This window comes from Lissotriton helveticus, chromosome 11 (assembly GCF_964261635.1).
Source record: "Lissotriton helveticus chromosome 11, aLisHel1.1, whole genome shotgun sequence".
NCBI lineage: Eukaryota > Metazoa > Chordata > Amphibia > Caudata > Salamandridae > Lissotriton > Lissotriton helveticus.
This window is the reverse complement of record NC_136072.1, coordinates 1,104,275,403-1,104,300,047: the sequence shown is the minus strand read 5'-3', so window position 1 is coordinate 1,104,300,047 and position 24,645 is coordinate 1,104,275,403. Positions and strand designations below refer to the sequence as shown.

Below are 24,645 nucleotides of genomic sequence, written 5' to 3'. Positions count from 1 at the left end.
CTGCATGTCTCAGGCTAGAACCATCCCTTCACCTCGCCTATTGGCTAAGATACTTGATCTATAGTACTTAAAACTTTGAATCATGTACGTCCGTCTTCGACTTTGGACACTCCTAGGATTGTGCTCTCATGCAGAGTTCAAGGACTATCACTAGATGAAAAGGTATCTGGTTAAGACCTTCAATGGTTCAACGTTCGTTTTGGCAGCAATATCTTTATATTGTGTCAGAACTCTTTAATGCTCATCATCTGCAACTTTCCAGGTGCCCCTTTCTCATCTGTTTGGTGTAGTTAGGGCCTACTCTAAAAACTTGTGATTTCCAATATAGTGACCACTAAGTCCTTCAAATCAATCTTTTTCACATACTTTTCTTTTTCTTAGTTATCAATCAATGTATCTTTCTCAGATGATACCCTGTCTTACGGTAGAAGCGTCTTTACAGTTTACTCATTTTTTAAGTAAATCATTTCTTATCAGTGCATATAATTAGGTAGCCAGAAACTGTTACATTTCCCTATAGCTCTCAGGAAAATGTTATGGGTGCTGGCACCTTCGAGACATTGATCAATAACTTAGAAAACGAAAAGTATGTGAAAATGACTGATTAGAAGGACATGGTGGGCAATATATTGGTAATCATGAAGAGTCTCAAGAAATATCAATTGTGAGCCCTGAGGAAGCGGATGACTGTGAACAACGCGTTGGCTGAATCTGCGGATGACTGTGAACAATACGTTGGCTGAATCTGCGGGTGACTGTGTACAAGGCGTTGGCTGAATCTGCTGGCTGTATCTGTTGAAAAGTTGTTATAATATTTGCATAAACAATGTAAATGTATAAATCTGAGTAAAATCTAAAGTAGACAAGAAGAAACTGAATTGCTGTGAACAATTATGGATTGCAAATGAAAATTCATGAGTTTCCCCAATGTTGTCCAGTATATTAGTCCTCCAAATTTTCCCACTGATTTTAAGAAAAGTTATGCCCTTTTAGTGTAGTACCAAAACTCTTAAAATCCTCATTTGCCATAAGTGTCTAAAGCACCCAGCACTCACAGTTTTTTTGATGGCCTATTATTCTCTTTGGAGATGGGTAACAGTGAAGTCTACTCTCTTCTATGAAGTACTTTGAAAGTGTTGACACACGTCTTTGAGCTTATGTCTACCGTGAGATGATTTCCAAAAAAACTACACTTTACAAATACCATTGTGTGCAAACATAAAAATGTTTTGCAAAGTTCACCAGAAGTTACAGAAATTCCAAAATGGATCAACCAAATTTAGTTCGAACTAGTTCCCTAGTATTTCCTTTAGTTCGTATTCCATTTCACTAACAACCTTAGCGTGATGTGAATACTTAGGAAGTGGCCACTTAAGGACGAGGAAGTAATCTGTGGAGTGGAAACCATTTTAGTAGACTATATTTTCACCAAGTAAAGGCAGGGTAGAGTGTGCAAATCAACCCTGATATGAAGACATTCTGAATGTCTCGGGAACATAATGTACAGGTTTACCGCCCGGTTTTATCAGTTAGGACAGCTTCGCAGAGGCTGCAGGATTCACGCACTGTAAGCAACTAAGGCCAAGTCAGCCCTATCATGGAGAGCTTTGGGTAGGGTTAGATAGGTGTATTTTAAACAGTTGTATGGGGGAGAAGTGCTGTTAATTGATCATCGTACCCAGCATGAGGCATAAATGATATTTCTTTTATCTATTTTCTGAAAAAGTAATGCTCAGACTGAGTGTTTTGTGCTGTAAGAAGCAACACTACCCCCACACTCAGACCCATTTTTACCTCCCTTCAATCACATACTGAAGGGGTTCCTCTTCTTTCTACCTCTGCTGACTGTGCCTACCCATACAGGTGTGCGTTCCACCCTCCGCGCCCCTCCACTCCTCACCCTTTCCCTTTCAAATGAGATGGACTTTGAATGAAGTGTTGTCTCGATTTTCCTTCTTTCTCAACTTCCTGCTGCATTGCACAGCCCCTCTTCCCAAGTCTTCCATCAATCAGGGATTTGTAAAGCGCGCTACTCGCCTGTGAGGGTCTCAAGGCGCCTCACCATGCTATAATCTTGCCTGTAGCAAAGTAGGATTTGCTTTCATGGTTACCATGAGGCACAGGGTCAAGACTGATTTACATATAGGTCGGTCTGAACTGTGGTGGCGAAGTGAGCTAAAGAAGGATGATGGATTCAACCCAGATCTGTGACTGGGGGTGAGTGTCTGAAAAGTTTCAGCTCTCCGTCCATCATCTCCTTGTGTTTGGTCTATCAGGATCCCATCATCTGTGCTCTCTCTCCCCCAAAATGGCTTTGTTAAGTACTTTTGTACCTGCACAATTGTCTACTGGTGCACCCTCATAAGTCCCTAGTGTAGGAGAGTAGGATCTGCTTACTATGGCTACCCCCCACTTTTTGCTGTGTTTCACTGATTTATCGATTTTAGTCTGGCTGGGGCCCTGCTAACCAGGACCCCAGCCTAGCTGTTTCCTCTCTAAACTGATTGCATGTACATTAGGTAGACTCCAGATTGGTTACTGGGTTACCCTTGTGAGTCCCTAGTATATGGTACCTTAGGTACCAAGGGCATAGGTACCCCAGAGGCTTACCAGGGGCTGAAGCATGTATTACACCACCCCTGGGAAGCCTTCCAAAATGGCACCACATGTCTGCAACTGCTGCCTGGGTATGGTGGTGTAAACACCCCTTACTTAGATATAGTATACCTATATCTACCAATATATACAGACACATATAAGCCTATAAGTCACTCCTATGGCAGGCCTTGACAATCCTGGAGGCAGAGTGCTTGGTTTTGTGTGAGAGGGTGCCCTAGCATGAGCTGAGCCCCTCTGCAGCTTTCGGAATCCCTTCCTTATAGCTGTTCTGTGATACAGCCATACCATATACTCTTAAGTGTATTATAACCTCGCTGTAAATGCTAACTTTGGAATGGCTGAATCAAAACATGTCGTGTTTGGTGTCAAACACTTTGGAATCCTAAACCCCTCGCCAGTCCTGGCGGCGGGGGAAGCATGCCACCCTTCTAGAGGGAAAAGATATGTACACCTTTACTTTACCAATAATAGTTTTAAAGAGCCCCAGCATCACAAAATGGATGCTGCTGCCACAGACACGAGTCTGCCCTCCTGCTGCTGGGCGAAACTCCGGCAGGGGAGGCCTGGACAATAGGTTTCCTGTCCAGGGAGGTGTAACCACCTCCCACAGACAGGCTTTAGTGTATTGGGGCAGGGTGGGTGCATTCAGTGAATGCTTTTCAGACAGTGCCTATGGCACACAAGGTGTCCCTGTGCATTTCCCAGTTCAAACCGGTTGCTGGGGCACTCAGCCCCAGCTCTGGTGCGAAATTGGACAAAGGGGAAGTAACCACCCCCTCCCCAGCCCCTCCCATAGGTGGGACCTTCGAGTTAGTCCATCCCTAAACTTAGTATAAGTATAGGAACCTAGTCCCTAGGACTTTAGAATACCCTGGACGAAACTCTGCATCATATTCTTGGACTTTCAACATTCTATTTCGACTAGAAGACTGAAGACATCTCTCTTGGGGTCAAGGAGTGACTCCCCTGTTCAAACAGACACCAAAGAATCATAATGCCGGTCTATATTTTCAAGGCTGTTGCTGGATCCCGAACAATCTGCGACACAGGACAGGGACTTCCAAACATCTCTGAGGCCAACACGAGTCCCCAGCAAAGCTGAGACCTGTAGCCATCATGAGTGATGTGGGACCGGAACTCCTGGACATCCAGCACATTTGCTAGTGCATTGACCTCCCGAGCTTTCCCGAACTCGTGCATTGGGCTACTTGTAGTCCAAGCCCTGAGCACCTTTTGCACCGAAGCTTGTGGGCCTACACTCCACAAGTGTTCCTTGGGCCCACTTCCTGCATTTCTGTGCGAGGCCCCTTCAGGATCCCTGGTCCGTCGACTGGTTGGTCCCCACAAATGAATCTCTTTTGTTTATTGGGCTTTCCTGGTTGCTCCAGACATGCCCTGACTCCCCTCCAAATGGCGAGTCCCTCAGACCTTGCTGGTCTGCACCGAAGCCAATCTTTCCATTCTGCGTGGGTTGCTGTTGCCAAGGCTTGTTGGGTCCAATCCGGATACCGACGCTGCAGCACTCGACATCCGACGTGGGACAGCTCGAATCCAGCTCCTGGTTGTCGACGCCTCCTGGTCCTCGTGGCTGAAGAGTCAAGCTTCACCTACATCACCTGAAATCACCGACATCGGCTGGCATCTTCTTGTTGCCTCCCTGGTCACTGGCAAGTGACCCTGACTCTGTCCCCTCTGCTTCCAGGTTCTTCAGACCTTCGATCCACCCTTGGATCCATCCGGACACTCCTCATCCGTTTGCCTGCAGCACTTCTTTGCAGCTCTCCATAGGAAACGACGACGAAACCCGACACGAAAGGACACGTATGCACCCTGGCTTCCCTGGGTGAGGTAACACGAGTACTTCGGTGCTCCCGTGGGTCTTGACTCTCAAACTATCCAGTACTGAAGGGGTTTGTTCCTAGTCCACTCCTAAGTGTCCTTATTCTTTAAAAATCTAACCGCAACTGTCTCCATAGAAGTCAGTGGTGATTCGCGGCCTTGTTTAGACAATGCACGTGTCCCCCGTGGGTCTCCTGCGTCCCTACCTTGGGTGGTTCCTGGTTGCCCCAGCGGTTCTACAGGCCCCAGGCCTTGTCTCTATGCTCCTCGTGGTTCTTATACCACTTTCAGGTGTTGAGGGTATGATCCCATGTACTGGGGGGCCGCTTGGGGAAGCACCCTTGTACTCCTGGTTACAGCCTTTGAGAGTCTGCCAGCAAGCTAGTGCTGCTGCGGACCACAGACACCGTTCTGTCCTCCAGCTGCTGAGCTCGAGCAGGGGAAGGTAGAACAATAGGTTTCCTGTCACAGGGAGGTGTGACCACCTCCCAGACAGGTCTTCGTTGTTTGGGCTTTGCTAGGGGCGCTTTTTAACACCACCCGACTGCATCGAAGGGCACAATTGGTCCCCTCCTGGCATACTACGGTTTGGGATAGTTCAGGAACTCTTGGTTTTAGCTCTGGGGTGAAACTGGGCAAAGGAAAGGGGAGTATTATCCTCTCTGTCCACCCCCTCCTCTCGGAGGGACCCTGAGTTGCTCCAACCATTTCCTTGGGTACCTAGGTGCTCCACCGTGGGTGGGTCCTCAGATTCGTCTTGGAGCAAGACTCACCTCTGAAACCAAGACACTCTTCGACCTCCTGGACACTTGGACTTCAACTTGAACCAAGACTTCATCAAAGAAGACTCCTGTTGCTCCTGTTCTTCAAATCTTCTTCCTCCTCAGTATATGTGCTTCTCTCAGTTTCTCACGAAGACCTGTGAGTATCAAGGACAGTCTAAGAACTCTCCCTTGGAGTGAAGGAGTCACTCCCCTGCATCTCCAGGCACCGCATCTAAGCTGACCGGTCTGTTGCTTCTGTTGTCCTATGGACTTCCAGAGGCTCAGCAACACAGTGGTTCTGTGACGCTCCAGAGACCTTACCTGCAAGTTGGAGTACAGTTTCCCTCGGAGCCGCTGGGACTAAACCCCTGTGTACCTTGTCAACTTGCCGTTGCCATTGCTTGTTGGCTCTGCACTCCAGAGATCTTCAGACTACAAGAAGCTCCAGCCTCCAGCACTTCATCCCTCAAAGATCAGTGTCCTCCCTGCATCCCTTGCACTGTGGTGCTCTTTCTTGGGTGCGCTGCCTGAGGTCCTCTTGTGACACCTGTACCTACGACCTGGGGATCCCCTCGAATCTCTTCTGCTCTGGTGGGCTTCCCTGCTTGCTCCTGCACTTGGTGAGTCCCTAAGACCTTGCTGGTCCAAACAACTGCCTATTGTCGTCGTCCATGCCAGTTGCAGTATCCAAGGATTGTTGGTGTGCCTGCTCATCACAGCATCTAAAAGAAAGGGCCACATCCCCCCTGACCTTAAAATAGTCAATTGGCTCCCCTATGAAGCAATTATTTGATTACAAATTGCTTGCATGACTCACAAAGCCCTTCATTACAAGACCCTGAGATCTCTGGCCCAGAAGTTGGTGTTCTCAGGCGGCGATAGATCCTCCAGGAGCTCCAGCACTCTTCTACTGAAACCACAAAGATTTTCAAAAAAGAAAACATACAACTGAGCTTTCTCTGGGATCGCTCCAAGGATCTGGATCTCATTGCCCCCAGAAACCAGACTGAACCCCTCAACTGCTTCCTCCAAGAAAGAAGTGAAGTCTTTACTCATGAGTAAACTCACCTGATCATTTCCGTTACTCGCATGACAGTTGTTGGCCGCCTCTGTTGTTGATGTTATGCTGTATTTTCAGTTTTTACGCATGCACTTTTGTATCAATTTGCATCTGGGCGCAATAACTGTTTTACTTCGTCTTTGCCCTTATGTTCACTTCTAAAGCGCTCTGATACCCGCAAGGGTCATGTTCGGTCTATATAACACTCTCTACATAAAATAAATAGGCCCCTCCTTCCGCCTAGGCCAGTCCATCACTCTGCCTACCTTTTACGCTCCACTTTATCCCTCTGAAGAAGAGGAGAGACTCCACTGGCTGTACACAAAAAGAGCATTGTCATTCTACCTTGAGCCCCCAAAACCGTTCCAGGTGGATGACCAACTCTTAGTGAGATATGTCAGGGCCAGGAAAAGTAAGGCCCTGCAGAAACGAACCATCTCCCAATGGATCGTACACTGTATTTTGTACATGCCACCAGTACAAAGGCTGCAACCTCTGTGTTAACATGCAGAGTTCCGTTTCTGGACATCTTCCAGGCAGCAATGTGGGCCTTGCTGCACATCTGTCCCAAGCACCACTGCCTGGACAGTCTGGTTAAAATCATGTTTGCATACCTTCCATCGGGATATTGCTTGGGTATCAATTCTGAGGTAAGTAATCTGCGACTGGAAGTCTCTATCAGATGAAAAAGTTACTTAGCTTCACCTTATCTGGTAGAGACTCAGTCTAGCTCCAGATTCCTTACTGACACACCCATCCTCCCTGCAAATGGATTTTAGAGTTAAGGGCTGCTCCCCTTGCCAGGGCCATTGTGCCACACACCAGTGGTCGGTGTTCTTCATGGCTCCAGACTTCTGGTGTGGAAAGTCTAAAAAAGAAACTGACAATAGCGTGCTGGGGTTGTGCCTATATAGGCACTGTCTACGTCATGTCTGGCATGGACAGCGACACGCAGAGCCACACTACACCACCCATCCGTGCTTAGGGGTACTATTCATGAAAAATATCCAGATTCAGTCTCTCTGGGCATAATTGTAAGGTAAGGAATGCGCAAATAGATAGTCTTCACTAGATAAGTCACTACCGAAGGAAAGTAATTTGATCGTTAGCATTTCTGTGTGTTGGAGTTTCCAAGACGTCTCTCGCTCGGAGATGTGTTCAGCCTCGAGTGGAACTTGGGACCCTTGTATGCCTTTATTTATAAAGTTTCATATAGCGCGAACAAGATACGCTGAGACCACTCTTGCACTGAGTTCTCTTAAGTTCAGGTTCAAGTGACCAAAGTTATCCTGGTGACTTTGGATGGGGCACGGAGAGTATGGTATCTAGAACCCCTTGGCCTGAGCATCTTTCCTCTGATCAGGCTGCCACTCCAGGAGGATGTGCACCTCGGTTTTCACAGTCTCCACCTTCTTGCTTGGTGATTGAGCTGAACACTTTCAACATTCTTCTGTAGGTGGTTGATGCCATCTTGGCAGTCAGGTATCCCACAGTAACAATTGTATACGTCTGTCATTGTGATAGTTTAGTGGTTCTGTCAGTTACACAACAGATTGACCCGCTCCAGGACAAATTATCTTACATTTTGTTTGTTTTATTCCTAGCCCGTCTCGACCTTGCTCTGGGCACAGTTAAATTGTACCTTTCAGCAATTGCGGCCTCTTTGCGGTTGCCAGACCTGCCTTTTTTGTTTTAGTCTCCAGTTATTATGCAATTATTTAAACGTTTACAACATTTGTGTCCCTCTTTGTCATGCCACAGTAAGACCATAACTTAATCCTCACTTTCCTGATGTGCACTCCATTTGAGCCACTACATAGGTGTTCATTATGGCTCCTCACCCTAAAGACTGTGTTCCTCGTCACTGTAACATTGGGACAGTGTGTGAGTGAGCTTCAAGCTCTCTGCGTCAACCCCCGCACACCACTTTCTTCCTAAACAAACTGGTTTTGTGGACGCAAGCATCTTTTTTGCCTAAGGTTGTGACACCGTTCCATGTCGATCAACACATCACCTTTCTGGCATTCTACGCTTCGCCTCACCCCTCTGAAGAGGAGAGACTCCATCTCTAGGACACAAGAGAGTATTGAGCTTCTACATTAATCATAACAAGGAACTGTGCAGAAGAAAACCATCTCCCACTCGATCGTTCACTGCATTAAGATTGGCTAAAAAGCAACCTCCAGAAGGACTGTGTTCTACCAGGGCCAAAACTGTTACCACTGTATTAGCACCTGGAGTCCCTGTTCTAGACATCTGCCAGACAGCTGAGTAGACGTTCACGAACCACTATTGTCAGAACGCTCAGGTTCGCTGAGAGGGACATTTTGCCAGCTCACTCCTACGGGACTTACTGGTTTGAGTCCAATGGCAGACCCACCTCCCAATAGGTACTGCTCTGGCATCTATTCAGAAGGTGAGGAATTTGTGGCTGGAAGTCTCTATCATAATAACAAGTTACTTGCCTTTGATAATCCTTTCTTGTAGAGATTCTGTCACCCCTCCCATCCTCCCCCTTCTGTGAGTGGCCTTTGTCCATTAATAAGATCCCAAATCTAGGAACTTGCACACTGGTCACACCGATTTGCATTTGGGGCTTAATGTCTGGGGGCGTGCAGTCTTGAATGCAACTTAAGTCAGTGTGCTGTAGTGCCACCTGTATAGCCTTCATACGTCATTTCCAGAGCAGACCGGCATCAGTGCAGAGCCACACTGCACCACCCACTAGTGCTCAGACATACTGCTGAAATATTTGCCATGCTGTGTTTGCCTCAACTAATTAGATACAAGCTGTAGCTAGTGTGCCTCGTTGACTTGTCTTAGGTGCAAGCCACCACTTATGTGCCATTTAGCTGACTCCAGATTTTTCATTTGTATGGTTGCCTCTACCGCTTTAGTATACGCTCATGCTTGCATGGATTGCAATTTGGCTTGTGTGGGAAGTGCTGGTGTTGTGTGCTTGCCTGAGAAGAGTTGTCCTAAAATTGTTGGTCCAATTTTTGGAGCAAGCGCCCACCCACTTTTGTAGAATGCAGCAATAGCTCTCTGAGATCAGGTTTTTCAATTCATCCCACTGTATACAAATCAAGTTGCATTTATAGAGTGCTACTTGTCATCCGGGAGGGTATCCAGGTGCTTGCTGCCAGTCTCATTAGAAAAGCCAGATCTTGAGTCCCTTCCTGAAGTCAGTCAGCGATGGAGTGGTGTGGAGATGGAGGGGTAGCGTGTTCCTGGATTTGGCAGCAAGATGTTAGAAGGAGTGTCCTTCAGGCGGTTTGTGCATATGCGAGGTATATCAGCGAGGGCGAGGTGTGTGGAGCGGAGATTCCTGGGTGGTTGGTGGAAGTGCAGGCGGTAGTTCATGTAGGTTGATGCGTTGTCGTTGAGGGCTTTGTAGGCATAGGTTAGGAGCTTGGAGTGGCATCTCTTGTGAAATGGGAGCCAGTGGAGGTCCTTCAGGTGCTGGTTGATGTGGGTTCTTTTGGGCAAGTTGAGGATTACTTTAGCTGCTGCGTTCTAGATTAACTTTGCATGAGTTTGGTGGTGGTGCCTGCATAGAGTGCGATGCTGTAGTCCAGTCGACGGGTGATGAGGGCCGAGTTACAGTTTTCCTGGTGGTGATGGGAAGTCACTTGAAGGTTTTGCTGAGCATGCGAAGCAGGCTGAGGAGACAGTGTTGACTTGACCTTTCATGGCTAGCTCACTGTCGAGGATGATAAGGTTGCAGGTGTGGTCTTTTGGCGTGGGGGTGGGTCAGAGTTCTGATGACCAGCAAGAGTTGTTCCATTGGGCGGTGTCCTTACCAAAGAAGAGAACTTCCGTCTTGTCTATGTTGAGCTTGAGGCAGTTGTCTCTCATCCAGGCTGAGATGTTCTTCATGCAGTCGTGGAAGTTAGTCTTCGACAATGTGGGGTCGGCTGAGAGTGATAGGACGAGCTGGGTGTTTTTGATGTCATGCGATCTAACGATGTCTGCGGGTGGTAGCATGTAGATGCTGAAGAGGGTTGGGCAGAGGGATGAGCCTTGTGGAATGCTGCAAATGTTGTGCTTGACCTGTGATGTGAAAGGAGTGAGTCAAACATTTTGGGTACGTCCAGTGAAGGAAGGATGCTATCCATCTGAGCGCATATTCTTGTGATGCCAATCTGATGTGGGCGATTTAGTGTGTGTTGGGAGGCAGTGTCGAAAATTGCGGAGAGGACGAGCAGGATTTGGGCGTCTGATTCTCCTCTGTCCAGTAGGGTGCAAATATTGTCTGTTGCAGCGATCAGAGCTGTCTCTGTGCTGTGTCGTCGGTTCTGAAGTCTTGAAAGCTTTTTTTTTTTAAAGTAAAAAAAATCCCAATAATTATTATATATATTTTTTTTTTTGCAAACCTATGGGATACTTTGCTATTTTAAACAGATAAAGAGAACATGTTAGAGAGCATGTGAAGTGTTTTTATTGTTTTCTTATTTTTTTTGTATTTAGGGTTAAACAATTTCCTTAATTTCCCTATTGTGTATAGAAGAGCTCCAGTTTTTGCTGAACCAAAATTCACCAAAGTAGAAAAGGCATCAAAATGAGGCTGAACTATTTGTGAAATCCTATTGTAGTGGATTTTAGTTTAGTTCTGTTTCATTTTTTCACTGAGAAAGTTCCTATGCGGATTTCCATTGTAGTTATGAACTTTGTTTTCAGTGTGGTACAGAGTTGGGGACAAATTTATTAGCACAGCAAACACTGTTTTGCTTATGGAGTTTTGTGTCACCCTCCAATCATTGAGGGTGAACGTTGTCTTTGTGAATTGATTTAGGGTTAGTAACGTTGGAGGGGGCGAGGGAGTGCTCTCTACGTGCATGATTTCAACTAGCAGTAAAAAAAAAAGGAAAAGCCCAGGGGCTATGTACATCAGTTATCACAAAAAAAGGCACCATGTCCATTTCTGCTCTATTTTTACAAGTAACATGTTTTTGTGAAAACTGATCTGAAGTACTCATTGGCCTACTCTGATATCTGCCTCCTTTTATTCTTCCAATGAATGAAGAAGCCTTTCTCAAGTGTTTTCAGTGCATGTTAATGTGCAAGAGCAAAGTGTTTTCCAAACATATTTATTAGCCTGCAGTGAATCCCACCACCATCCTATTCAGTGTGCATGCTTTTCATAGGTTGGAGGGAGGCTCAGTCTTTATCGTCACATCAGAGGCGTGTGCGGGTAGAGAAAGATGGAAGGACAAGGCTTTATTTTCTATTCTAAAAAACCCAAATCAGATTACGATGTGTTTTTAAAAAAAATTAAAATAATTAATTTGCAGGTGTAAGGCTGGTGCCCTGTAATTACCAATCAGTAGTCCATAGTATGGAGCTGTACTAGTAGAGGGAGGGCTACAGTGAGTGAACTACAAACTGTTTCTCTAAAGAAAGAAATTATAATTCACTGTTTACATAGATTTTTCTTAACATCGGTGTGGCGCATGCATTGCAGTTATGGAATTACATTGTACTTTTTGCATGCCTGCTTCTGAGACTTCTAAGTTGGGACAGGCCTATCCTCATGTTGATTTCTTTTGTGTTCAGTCAACAGGCGATGCACCATCAACCCCAAAGCACACAAAAGAGAGCAGAGACATCTTCTTTCCTTTGACACCAGTGTCTGTGCTCCTGACACCCCTCAGTACGGACCTGGTGGCAACTGACAACCTCCTCCGGCTCGGAGACCTCCAACCCAAAACAAAGCCGACCTCTTCCTCCTCGTCATCGTCCTCCTCTGCCTCATCATCTGTGGCTGCAGTTGCTGAAGCACCAAGGGATTCTGAGCAGCAACGGGGCCTGTCTACCAAAACAGTATCCAGCATGTCCTACCTCACCCATGGTAAGTTTGGCAGCTGTCATGAGAAGACCCCGCTGCTCACATATGAGATACTGCTGCCGAAAGATAGCCCTGGGGCAGAGGGGATATCTGAATTGGTATACAGGGTTTTGGACAGATGACATTCCTTTCTCTGCATTGGTCAGTCAGGATGTCCTTGAGTTAGTGCCTAGGAGAGCGAGCCGCACTGAATCTACATGCATTGCTGTTGGTTGAGGACTATGGATTATGTACTGGAATCAGAGCTCAAAATAGACCCATCATCATAATTAGGCACTGTTGTGGAGGATAGAAGGAAGTGCAAATTTACCGCCTTCACTGCTCATCAAAGACTGCTAGAACATATTTGGATAAGAATCAAGTACAAAGTAGGGGCAGGATACTCACCAGGTCATTATAGGCAGAGACTGCTTGGGATGTATGAATATTTGGGCATCAGAGCCAAGTACAGAGACTGGAAACATTGCATGCGAGCCAGTGATTAAGGTCATAATATATGATAATCTGAGACCGAATGAATGAATGAATATTTTTTATTGTTTCAATTAATAAAAATTGTTGCAAAAGGCAGGGCGTGGTGTATCCATCCCGCGCCTTCTTAGCTCATTGGTAAAAACAACATTGTATCATTTCATTTTACAGAAATCGAACAATAACCCAAGGCAAATAATTAAGAGACCATAATGTTTGATATATATTCGCTAGTTTAAAACTGCGATCAGCCTTTATTCCATAGCTCGATCTTTACTTATAAGTTCTTTAAACTGGCGTGCATATTTTGCTAGTCTGGCCAGTTCCATAGGGATCTCCAAATTAAAAAGAAGTTTCATTGCATCTGAACAGGTATGACTGCCATATTTTAAGAACAAAGGTTTTAATAAAGTGCAGCGTGCGTGGTTCAATCTGGGGCAGATGCTAACTAAGTGGACCAAAGATTCCTCGTGCTGATGGCACAGTCTGCAAGTGGTAACCGCCTCTAGAGCTTTCCAGCAAATATTTATGTCTTTTATTGGCAGTACCATGAGTCTGACTGACAGAATTTGCTTTAAAATGGATTTATTCAAAACTGAGTCAATTTATGGCTGTCTTATAGGGTCTGGCTAAAAGTCCGATATTGCTGCGGGAGAACTCTATTAGCCTCATATCATCTAGCTTGGATAATAGTCTTACTTGTTTCTTTAAAATGGTTTTTAAAATTCCTGGTTGAAATCCCGCCAGTTGGGCAAGTCAAGGGGCAGTTCAGTGCAGGCAATGAGTAGGGCGTTCGCCAAAGAATTTTTGCCTTTCGTGAAGATTTCCTTTAGGGTTACTTTCATTGTGTTCTGTGAGACTGCAAAGCATGCTTCCCGGTCACTAATGGTTAGAGACTGTTCAAGATGCATGGGGATCTGAGACTTGAAAGGGTACTTGTGGGTCCGTGATGGGCACAGTTCTCGTCAAAGCATATGTGGAGCAGGGGCAAGTACAAACAATGGGCATACACAAATAGGTTTTTGATCAGCGATGCTTTTGGGCATACATGGCTTTGTAATGTAATCTTTTTAACCTAAACTAAAGAGGGTGGCCTAGTCATCGACCCAAATGGATTAACATGGTCTAAAAGGTAGTGTGTTGCTACTGATTGATAAAAGAGGTGGTGCTGTAGTGGAAATATGGGTGTCTGATGCAGTGAAGAGTCATGACTCTTAGTACTGACGTGAGTAAGACACCCACTACACTTCATTCAAAGGCTGCGTGGAGATGTATTTGTATCTTGCAGCTGGCACACCTTTGACCTGTATAAAATTACTTGGTGCTGGTGGCACTCGAAGGACTATAGACACAGACTCACATTGTGTATTCCCACTGCCAAGCAGCGTTATAGGGCTAGGATGATTCAAATATTTATCTATGAAAAGTCTCAGCACAGTATGTTGTAGGAGGATGGTACAAAGGGTCCTATGTTCGGCTTGCTGATAACACCCACCAGAGAGAAGTTAGCATCAATTACAGACAGGTGTACCAGGAATTTAAGGTGGGTTCTCTCAGTGTCACGTGTATAAGAAACAGAGTCTCGTGCTCCATGCATCGAGGTCCACAACACAGCGCTCTTTTCCATCTGAAGATAAGGTGCTTTTATGAGGATCTGCCTATTGGAACACAATTAAGCAAGAAAATCACTGCTGAAGCTCTCCTGATGGTCCCATTTCTTCATCATTGGTCCTGGTTCACACATCTATAGTTCCTCAGGGCTGCTGGTTGCTCTTCCTCAAGCCAGTCCTGTCACAAGACTGCAGCTTCTCAACAGACTACATCCACTGGGCCTGTCCCCAGTCTGGGGATAGCACCAATCACAAAATACTATTTTCGCTTCTTTCTGTATGGCACTGCAGCTTAGGTTGTTACTCAGGTCCATCACTCTTGGTCCCAGCAGTGGGGACATGAACATGTTTGTGTCTACCATGACTGTGGTTGAAGTGAACTTGGCAAGGAGAACATGGTATTCTCTTGGTGAGCCTCCAGCCTTGGAGGCCACACTTGAAGAGGTTTCTTATCTGTCCCACAATGGGAGAGAGGAATTTTTACCCAAGTTTAGGTAAACACCCATGTTTTTTGAAAGGCTGAGTTGTCTGAGGTTTTTCAGGTGTTGTTCTGTAGCTTCCACTGTGCATCACAGTGGTTTGCATGAACAAGTGGAGACGATTCTCATTTTGGTATCTTCAGAAAGGAACTTACCCATTGTGATCTGCGATCGCTGTACGAGAAGCTTTGTTGAATCTTCCTTGGAAAGGTCCTAATGGTGTCACAGATGAAGCATTTCCTGGCTGCTCTTCCTGTTTTCTAAAGAGGGATCGGTGAGATCCCTTCTCATCTGTTTGCTGTTGTGAAATTTGTATCCGATCTAACAAATAATTTCGCAGTGTAACTATTTGCGGTGCACATTTGGATTACAGAACACTTTTTTTGGTACCAGCAATATCTGCTTCTTAACTAGGGATCTTTAAACACTTTGTGTAGATGTTCCTTTCCAGGGCCACAGCCTGTTACAAAAAGATTGATGACATGTTAGTATTTTATCCTTGAGCACATCCAGTAAAAGTGGAATTAAAACTATTGTTTGGGTCCAAAATGAGCCTTCTCTGGATCGAAGATGGGTCAAGGTTTGCAATGTCAGTGCTAAGCAAAGAGATGGGTGAGGGTCTACTGCCATTCGTGCATCTTACAGAAGAAAAGTGGGTATCAGTGCAAGTATTTTTATGCATTTGGGTTTTTGTTTAGCACTGCAAACTACGATTGGTATCCTCCGAGCAGTTGGTGAATATATACTGAGCACAGAAATAATAAGGGTAAAAGTGTGTTCTACTTGCCATTGCGTTGCCAGTGATTACTAATATACATTTTTATAAATGCAGATAACTGTGGTTACGATTGAATTAAGAATGGCAGGTATTATTTGAGGTGTGAAACACCGTTGTGTAGAACAGAGCGAAGGATAATTACCTTGCATTAACTTGTACAGTGTACCTGACACACACTGATTTGAGGTGTCTTCTTGAATTTATAGCATTTTAAGTACTGTCTTTGGGTACTCCAAAGCCCCCTTTTCTCAAGACAGAATGTAGTCTGTCTCAATTCTTTGAAATTACTATAAAATCTTAGACTCAGCACTATCATTGTGGCATCCAGGGAGCTAGCACAAAGAGTGATTTATATATTTGCGTATTTTCTAGCTAATTTGTTTATGGTCTTACATCTTAGCAGAGGATGAGGAGCTGGCGACTCCCTTGTGCGGTCTCGGATTTCAACCTCAAGAAACCCGCCTCTGCCAGCAGATGAAAATGGCAACTGTGGCCCCTTCTCCTGATCATTCTACCTGGAAGAAAGAAGTGGTGTCAAGTGCAAACTCTGGGCGTTGTTCCAATCAAGGTAAGTGATTGAGCAGGCCTAACGTATAACAGGCATTCTTAAGCAACACGTTACTGACAGTCCATCACTAAGGAGTGCCTTGTTAGGAAGCATCATACAAATTTTCACTTTTGTAGTTGGCTACCATGTTACATATCTTCTGTCTCACTGTCCCCTCGGATTGTTTGACTTAAGGGATCTCGGAATAAATTCCTTCCTTAATTCATCTGCAATGTACTCAGACAGTTGATCCCTCTCAGAGGGTCTTTGAGTTGAGCAGCTGTGATTCGCGGCATACTGCGTATAAAGGTGAAACGTGAAGGCATTTAATTTTACTTCTAGCTAAGTCTTCATTGTTCGCAATAAAAAGAAACCAGTCGAGCACTCAACATTAAATTTCAGGCTGCTGATCAAAGTTGTCTAAAACTTTGGCAATTTTTGCATGTGTATCAGGAAGAATGCATTACTAAGTAAATGGTATGTAGACATCACCTACTCGCAAATAAATCCTGTCTTTATCAAAGCATAGGGCATCCAGACTACTTTTGTAGATGTTGAATGTTGAAGTAATGAATGTCAAAATGAGCCTTGACATAATGTGTAATATGAAGCGCTGACTTTGTTTCACCAGAACTTGCTGAGCTTCTTGGTAAGTCATCATTAAAAGTTTGATTTTGTTGTCATGAGTTTCAATTGAACGAAAACCCCAGTTGGTCATATTGCAGCTGTTTGGATAACTATGCTTCTATTGAATCACATTGCTACCAGAAAATGTTGTCCCAACAAGAGCTTGAACATGGATGGTTGTGACCCTGAACCCATTCATCTCTGTCGAGGAATTGCTTTTATGGGTAATCGGCAGAGAAGCATAGAGAGTGGAAGGGAGCCTAATGATGAAAGTATGCCTAAGTTGATTTTCAAGGGCCATATCTAGCTTGTTCTTCAGCTGGAACAAAAGGAGGACTATACAGTTTAACATGGCTAGTTCTAAAATTAATCATCACAGAGCCTAAGAACTGAGATGTTCATCTTGGGAATAAGATGTTGCTTGGACATCTTTGCTTTAAACCTCATAGTTGGTTGTGCATACTCAATCAATCAGTCATTTGTAAAGCGCACTACATATCCGCGAGGGTCTCAAGGCGCTGGGGGGGGCTCTACTGATCGAACAGCCAGGTCTTGAGTATCCTCCTGAAGGTAAGCAGGTCTTGGGTCTGTCGTAGGCTCAGTGGGAGGGTGTTCCATGTCTTGGCGGCGAGGTGGGAGAAGGATCTCCCACCGGTGGTTGTTCCTCGGATGCGCAGGACGGTGGCGAGTGAGAGGTCGGCGTAGCGTAGCTGGCGGTTGGGGATGTAGAAGGAGAGCCGTCTATTGAGGTAGGCTGGGCCGGTCTTGTGGAGTGCCTTGTGTGCTTGGGTGAAGAGCTTGAAGGATATCCTCTTGTTGACGGGGAGCCAGTGCAGGTTTCTCAGTGGGGGGGTGATGTGGCCCTGGCGTGGTACGTCGAGGATCAGTCGTGCCGAGGCGTTTTGGATGTGTTGTAGTCGTTTGATGAGCTTGGTCGGGGCTCCCGCGTAGAGGGCATTTCTGTAGTCTAGTCTGCTGCTGTCGAGGGCCTGGGTGACTGTCTTTCTTGTATCTGTCGGGATCCATCTGTAGATCTTGCGGAGCATGCGGAGGGTGTTGAAGCAGGAGGAGAAGACGGCGTTGACTTGCTTGGTCATTGAGAGTGTTGAGTCGAGGATGATTCCCAGGTTGCGTGCATGGTCGGTGGGTGTCGGGGCTGCCCCCAGTGCCGTCGGCCACCAGGAGTCGTCCCAGAATGAAGGGTTTGAGCCGAGGGAGGACCTCCGTCTTGTCCGACTTCAGCTTCAGACCGCTGCTCTTCATCCAGTCGGCGACGGCCTTCATTCCTTCGTGGAGGTTGGCTTTGGCGGTAATGCGGTCCTTGGTGAGGGAGAGGATCAGCCGAGTGTCACCGGCATAGGAGATTATGTTGAGGTCGTGCTGTCTGGCTATGTGTGCGAGCGGAGCTATGTAAATGTTGAACAGCATCTGGCTGAGGGTGGATCCCTGGGGTATGCCACATATCATCTCGGAGGCTTTGGAATGGAATGGGGGAGGCGGACGCTCTGGGTTCTGCCAGAGAGGAAGGAGGCGATCCAATCCAGAGCCTTGTCTCGGATCTCTGTGGCGTGGAGGCGTGTGCATAGTGTGCGGTGGCAGACAGTGTTGAAAGCGGCAGAGAGGTCTAGGAGGATGAGTGCTACGGTCTCGCCGTTGTCCAGCAGGGTCCTGATGTCATCGGTGACGGCGATGAGGGCAGTCTTGGTGCTGTGGTTGCTGCGGAACCCTGATTGGGAAGGGTCCAGGATTCTGTTTTCTTCGAGGTATCGGGTTAGCTGTCTGTTGACGGTTTTCTCGATGACCTAGGCTGGGAAGAGGAGCAGAGAGATGGGTCGGAATTTCTTGAGGTCACTTGGGTCTGCCTTAGGTTTTTTGAGTAGGGCGTTGATCTCGGCGTGTTTCCATATCTCTGGGAAGGTCGCGGTCTCAAGGGAGAGATTGATGACATTGCGCAGGTGGGGAAGGTGGTGAAGGAGCTGCTTGCTCTGTTGAAGACGTGGTGCGGGAATGGGTCTGACGGAGAGCCGGAGTGGATTGAGCGCATGGTCCTAATGGTGTCATCGATGTTCACGCTGGCCCAGGCTAGCAGGGGGTCGTGGTCGATGGTGTGCGGAGGGTCTGTTGTGTTGCTGTCTGTTGGGGCTGTCTGGGTGTTGAAGCTGTCGTGGATGTATGCTATCATGTGGTGGAAGAAGGTGGTGAGGGAGTCGCACAGGGCTTGCAACGGCGGGATATCGTTGGTGTTGGAGCTGGGGTTGGAGAGTTCCTTCACGATGTTGAAGAGCTCTTTGCTATTGTGTGCGTTGTTGTCGAGGTGGTCTTTGAAGGAGGTCCTCTTGGCCGCCCTGATGAGGTGGTGGTGGATGCGGATGGCGTCCTTGTGTGCTGCGTGGCTGTCCGGAGTTTGTTCACTGTGCCATTTCTTCTCTAGTTTCCGGCATGCTTGCTTGGAGGCTAGGAGTTCTGGGGTGAACCAGCTGGCCCTCTTGCTGGTGTCTCTGTGGGGGGGTTTCTTCAGCGTTCGAGAGTGTTGGCGCAGTCCTCGATCCAGCATCTGAGGCTGTGGGCAGCGTCGTCGGTGTTGGTGGGTGGGCTGAGAGTGAGGTTTGCGTGTAGTTGGTCTTCGGTGATTTTGCTCCAGCCACGGCGGGGGATCTGTTGGGTGTGTGGTGGACTTCTGGAAGGCGAAGTGGATGTAGCGATGGTTGGTCCAGAGGAGTTCGGTGGTGTGGCTGACGGAGACGTGCGGGCTTGAGGAGAAGACAGGGTCGAGCATGTGGCCGGCGGAGTGGGTGGGCCTTGTGACGAGTTGCTTCAGTCCGAGATTGGCGAGGTTATCGATCAGGGTTGTGGAGTTGTTGTCGTCGTTGTTCTCAAGGTGAAAGTTCAGGTCTCCGTGGAGGATGTAGTCGGAGGTCAGGGCGTGCGTGCTGGTCAAGTCGACGATGGAGTCGCTGAACTGAGGGGGTGTTCGGGGGGTGGGTAGACGAGGGTGCCTCTGAGGGTGGAGTTAGGGTCTGTGTGGATCTGGAAATGCATGTGTTCGGCTGTGCTGGTGCATGTGTTCGACGGTGTTAGCCAAATACTAATATTTGGTATGTGGTGGTGCTAATATCTAAGGTTTTAAGATAATCCATATACACATTTTGTATTCTGAGGCTTCTGTTTAAGTACATTGTTTTATTGTTTTTAAAAATTTACTAATGTTACAATCATCAGCATTTAGTCAGTTGCAAAGTTAAACCTCACGTCAGCCATAATCAATTTTCACTTAGTAAGCCTTCTCACCATAGTAAAGACTGTATCATTCAAAAAAACACCCACCAGGCCTCCCAGATCTTCTATTTTGTAACATTTCCTCTAGCTTAATAGAAAGTTTCTTCTGCTTTGGCACAGTAGTCTATGCCCATTAGCCACTCTCCATTTGTAAAATCCATATCCCGTATCCAGTAACACTTTTATTTTGACTGATTCTCCCATCTATTGTGTACCTTGTATTGAGCAAGACGTTTGTATCAGAAGTCATATAGTAGGTTAAAAATGACCTGTCCATCCCCACCAGTGGAGCTCTTGTTAACCGGAAGTGGTCTTGCTCAAGACAAGTCAGTAGCCTGCAACTATTAACCAGTGCACTCTATCTTCACTGTCTGCCTTACTGTGTGTTGCATGTTGTGTTGACAGTGAGTAACGTGTTTCCCTTTTGCCTACATTGTTCGACAAAACTTTGTAGTGCACAGTTGAGTGACACATAAAAGTGTAATTGCGTTAGGTATTGTCAACTCTTTGTGCCATGGCTTTTTAGTCACCGCAAAGAACTACTGACCTAACTGTCACCCCTGAGGCATGATGGGAAGCTGGGGGTCATGACTGCTTTAAAGGCACGGTGCCAGTTTATCTCTATGTTGCTATGAGTTCGCTTTTCAGTCTTTTTAGACTGTGTTTTTGCAATGCAGCCTGGGAGCTGTATATGCTTTCAGTCCTTTGTGAGTTTTCTGCTGACTGCTGAGCATTAAAACAGTTTCAAAACACGTTTTGCTGTTGTTTTCCCTGTTTCTAATGTGTGTTTTTTATGATATAGTGGGAAGTCCTTACAGCATTATTCAGCTCTGGTGTATATGAGGCTGCAGTTGCTTATTTTTATATATATATATATGCTCACGGTCGCTGATACCAAAAACTTTTTTCTGCCCCCCCACGCCGCCGACCCAGATGCATAAGCATGATGCATTCTGTGGGTTGGAGTCTGCTTCATGGTGTGCGGTCTCCAACAGGTGAGCGAACTACTTCCTGGGGAGGAGCTTCAGTGACATCACCATTACTTCAGGTGGAGCAGAACATTTGGGCATTTATTATGACTGGTGGGTGCAGGGCGCTGAGGAAGGCAAAACAGGCCGAAATGCATTCGCCGCCGCCTACCTGCACAGTTTGGAAATAAAGTTTTCTTCGAAGATTCCCCCTCTGACCTCGGCGCTTTTTCTTTGTGGTGAAGTGATTCCTTGGATATATATATATATATATATATATATGTGGATGTATGACGTTACAACGCATACTTTTACAACGCATACCTTTACAACGAAATTTTTACAACGCAAAAACTATTACAATGCATGTATTTACAACGCATGTTTTTACAACGCAGGTACCTTTACAACGCATACCATTACAACGTAAGTATTGGTAAGTATATATTAATTTTTTTAATGTAAATTAATTGAAATTAATATAATTTAATGTAATATAATTTAATTTCATTTCATTTCATTTAATTAATTTAATTTAAATTTAATTTTACTTTATTTTTACCCTGTACCCCTGTACCCCAAAAACCCAAAACTGACCCTGAACCCTAAAAATACCCCTTTACCCAAAAACCCAAAACTGACCCTGAACACTAAAAATACCCCTTTACCCAAAAACCCAAAACTGACCCTGAACCCTAAAAAATACCCCTTTACCCAAAAACCCAAAACTGACCCTGAACCCTAAAAATACCCCTTTACCCAAAAACCCAAAACTGACCCTGAACCCTAAAAATACCCCTTTACCCAAAAACCCAAAACTGACCCTGAACCCTAAAAATACCCCTTTACCCAAAAACCCAAAACTGACCCCGAACCCTAAAAATACCCCTTTACCCAAAAACCCAAAACTGACCCTAAACCCTAAAAATACCCCTTTACCCAAAAACCCAAAACTGACCCTGAACCCTAAAAATACCCCTTTACCCAAAAACCCAAAACTGACCCTGAACCCTAAAAATACCCCTTTACCCGAAAACCCAAAACTGACCCTGAACCCTAAAAATACCCCTTTACCCAAAAACCCAAAACTGACCCTGAACCCTAAAAATTCCCCTTTACCCAAAAACCCAAAACTGACCCTGAACCCTAAAAATACCCCTTTACCAAAAAACTATCTCGAGCTACTCAACATGGCGATCGATCCGCCAATCAGACTGCCTCTTTGGGAGGATCTTCTGTCGCAGCAGTAAGGGACGGTCCGCCACCCGAACCTGTCCAGCCTCCACCTCCATGCGTGGAGATTGAGCGGCGGCAGTTGACAACTTTCAATCTTCCTCCCGAAGTCTGTGATGTCATTCTGGCAGCCAGGAGTCCCTCCACGAAAACGGTATACGCCTGCAGGTGGAATAAGTTTGTGGCATGGTGCACAGATAAGTCTGTGGATCCCCTTTCTGCCCCTCTTTCTGAGGTTCTTCTGTTCCTTCTTCCCTTGGCCCAGCAGGGCTCTGCTCTGGGCACTACAAGCGTTATCTTTCAGTCATCTCCGCCTTTCTACGGCTTCCTGATCAGCCTTCTCTTTTTAAGTCCCTGGTTGTTGCCCGTTTCCTGAAAGGCATTTACACACACGTTTCCTCCCGTGCCGTTCATAATGCCTCAATGGGTCTTAAACCTTGTCTTGACATATCTGATGTGTGCTTCTTTTGAGCCCCTTCATAACTGTCCTTTACGTCTTCTTACTCTAAAGACGGCTTTCCTGGTAGCTATCACCACTACCAGAAGAGCTCCAAGCTCTTTCTTTCAAACCTCCTTTCCTTTCTGTTCATCCGGATAAGGTGGTTTTAAGGACCCGTCCTTCTTTCTTGCAAAAGTTTGTCACGCCCTTCCACATTGGGCAGACCATCACTTGGCCACCTTCTTTCTGCCTCGCATCCTTCGAAAGATGAAGAGAGGCTCCACCGTCTGGACCCAAAACGTGCGCTTTCGTTCTATCTGAAGCGCACACAACAGTTCTGAGTGGATGACCAGCTCTTTGTTGGCTACGTGGGTCCCAAAAAAGGTTGGGCCGTGCACAAGCCGTCCATCTCTCAGTGGGCCGTTCTCTGCATCAAAGCCCGTTACTCATTGGCTAAAAAGGAGCCTCCTGTGGGGCTGCGTGCCCATTCCACCAGGGCAACGGCAGCCACTACTGCCTTGGGATGCGGTGTTCCCTTGCAGGACATTTGTCAGGCAGCTATGTGGGCCTCGCTGCACATGTTTACCAAGCATTACTGCCTGGACAGTTAAGTATGGAGAGACTGCTTTTTTGGCCTTTCTGTACTCTGTGACATTCTGGTGTAATCTGGTTCGCAGACCCACCACCGGGGTTGGGATTGCTAGGGTATCTATTCTAAGGTAAGGAATCTATCACTAACTCGTCTCTTTCAGATGCACAAGTTACTACTTGTGTAACGATATATCTGTAAGTTAGTTAGTGATAGATTCCTTACCGGTCCCCCCCCCTTCGTTCTGCAATATGATTTCTAGGGTTAATGACATCCCTTTCAGGGCCCTAGTTTCTTGGCACCAGTGATCAGTTTTTGGCATGGCTCTGTCTGCGTTCCAGGAGTGGAAAGTTGTGTGCAGAACTGACGTCATCGCGCAGGGGCACCTAAGTAGTCTACGTGACGTCATCTCGGCGCATACGATGCCAGCGACGGACGCGGAGCCGCATGACGCCCCTACTGCCGCGCAGAGGTACTGCTAGCAAAGCTATCCGGATCCAGCCTGACGCCTGGGGATATTCTAAGGTAAGGAATCAATCACTAATGTCTCTTACAGAAATATTGTTACACAAGTACTAACTTGTGCGTCACTACAACGCATGCAACGCAATATAAGGTAAGTAATGGGAATAGTAATTTTTACCCCTACACTATCCAACACTTACCCTACTGTTGCACTCACTGAAGTGGGAATAGTAATTTTTACCCCTACACTATCCAACACTTACCCTACTGTTGCCCTAAAAGTAATATGCATTGTAGTGGTATGCATTGTAATGGTATGCGTTGTAAATGTAGTTCTGTAGTAGGGGATCTCTGTGTATAGTCATAATCTAGTGAATAGTCCCACCCATGTGCTTGGACCCCAGAGCAATAAAAAATAATCTCTTAAGGTGTCGAAAAATGCAGAACTGCACAGACACTTAAGAGAGAATTAAAGACAGATAATGCAGCCTATATCGACAGGCTACACTGTCCAGTACTTCATCTAGAAATTCCACCAAAAATCCACGAAATGCACAGCCTGTCCGGATTTCTCTTGCCTTAACAGCAAAAACCCTCTAGAATGATAGAGAGGAAGACATGGACAGGCAAGCCCCATAGGCTGCCATCATGTGGCTCAGAACAGGATACTGTGCCTTTAAGAGAACTTTCCAGAACTTCACAGTATCCCAGAATGCACTGCAGGTCCCTTTTACTTTCAGTTCTTTTTTCCGGCTCCTGCAAGCAGGACCCTGGAGCTTTGAGCTCTCCCTTTTCAAAGGTTTATTGGTGATTTTTCACTTTTTTCAAGTTATTTGAGTGCTTTTCTGAAGTACTTTGGTGGTTTTTCTTCCTGTTTGTCTTTTGGTGCACTCTTTGTTTGTCAATATGCCTGCATTATTTGACAAATGTCCAGAGTGCTCCAGGAAGAAGGCCAAATCGGACCCACACGAGGTGTGTATCATCTGCCTTCCCTCTTCTCATGTCCCAGAGGAGTGTGACATTTGTCAGGGCT

At 46.1% G+C, this 24,645-nt stretch overlaps 1 protein-coding gene across 8 annotated transcripts in view; it reads left to right on the top strand.

Annotated features, from left to right (window-relative positions):
- The window catches only part of CABIN1 (calcineurin binding protein 1), a 1,271,888-nt gene that overhangs the window by 1,220,748 nt on the left and 26,495 nt on the right, over positions 1 to 24,645 (top strand). For all 8 annotated transcript variants that reach the window (XM_078667788.1, XM_078667793.1, XM_078667787.1 and 5 more), the window contains 2 exons: positions 11,839 to 12,133; positions 15,869 to 16,036. In XM_078667788.1, the coding sequence (XP_078523914.1) occupies positions 11,839 to 12,133; positions 15,869 to 16,036 (463 nt within the window). The remainder of the gene's footprint in view (positions 1 to 11,838; positions 12,134 to 15,868; positions 16,037 to 24,645) is intronic.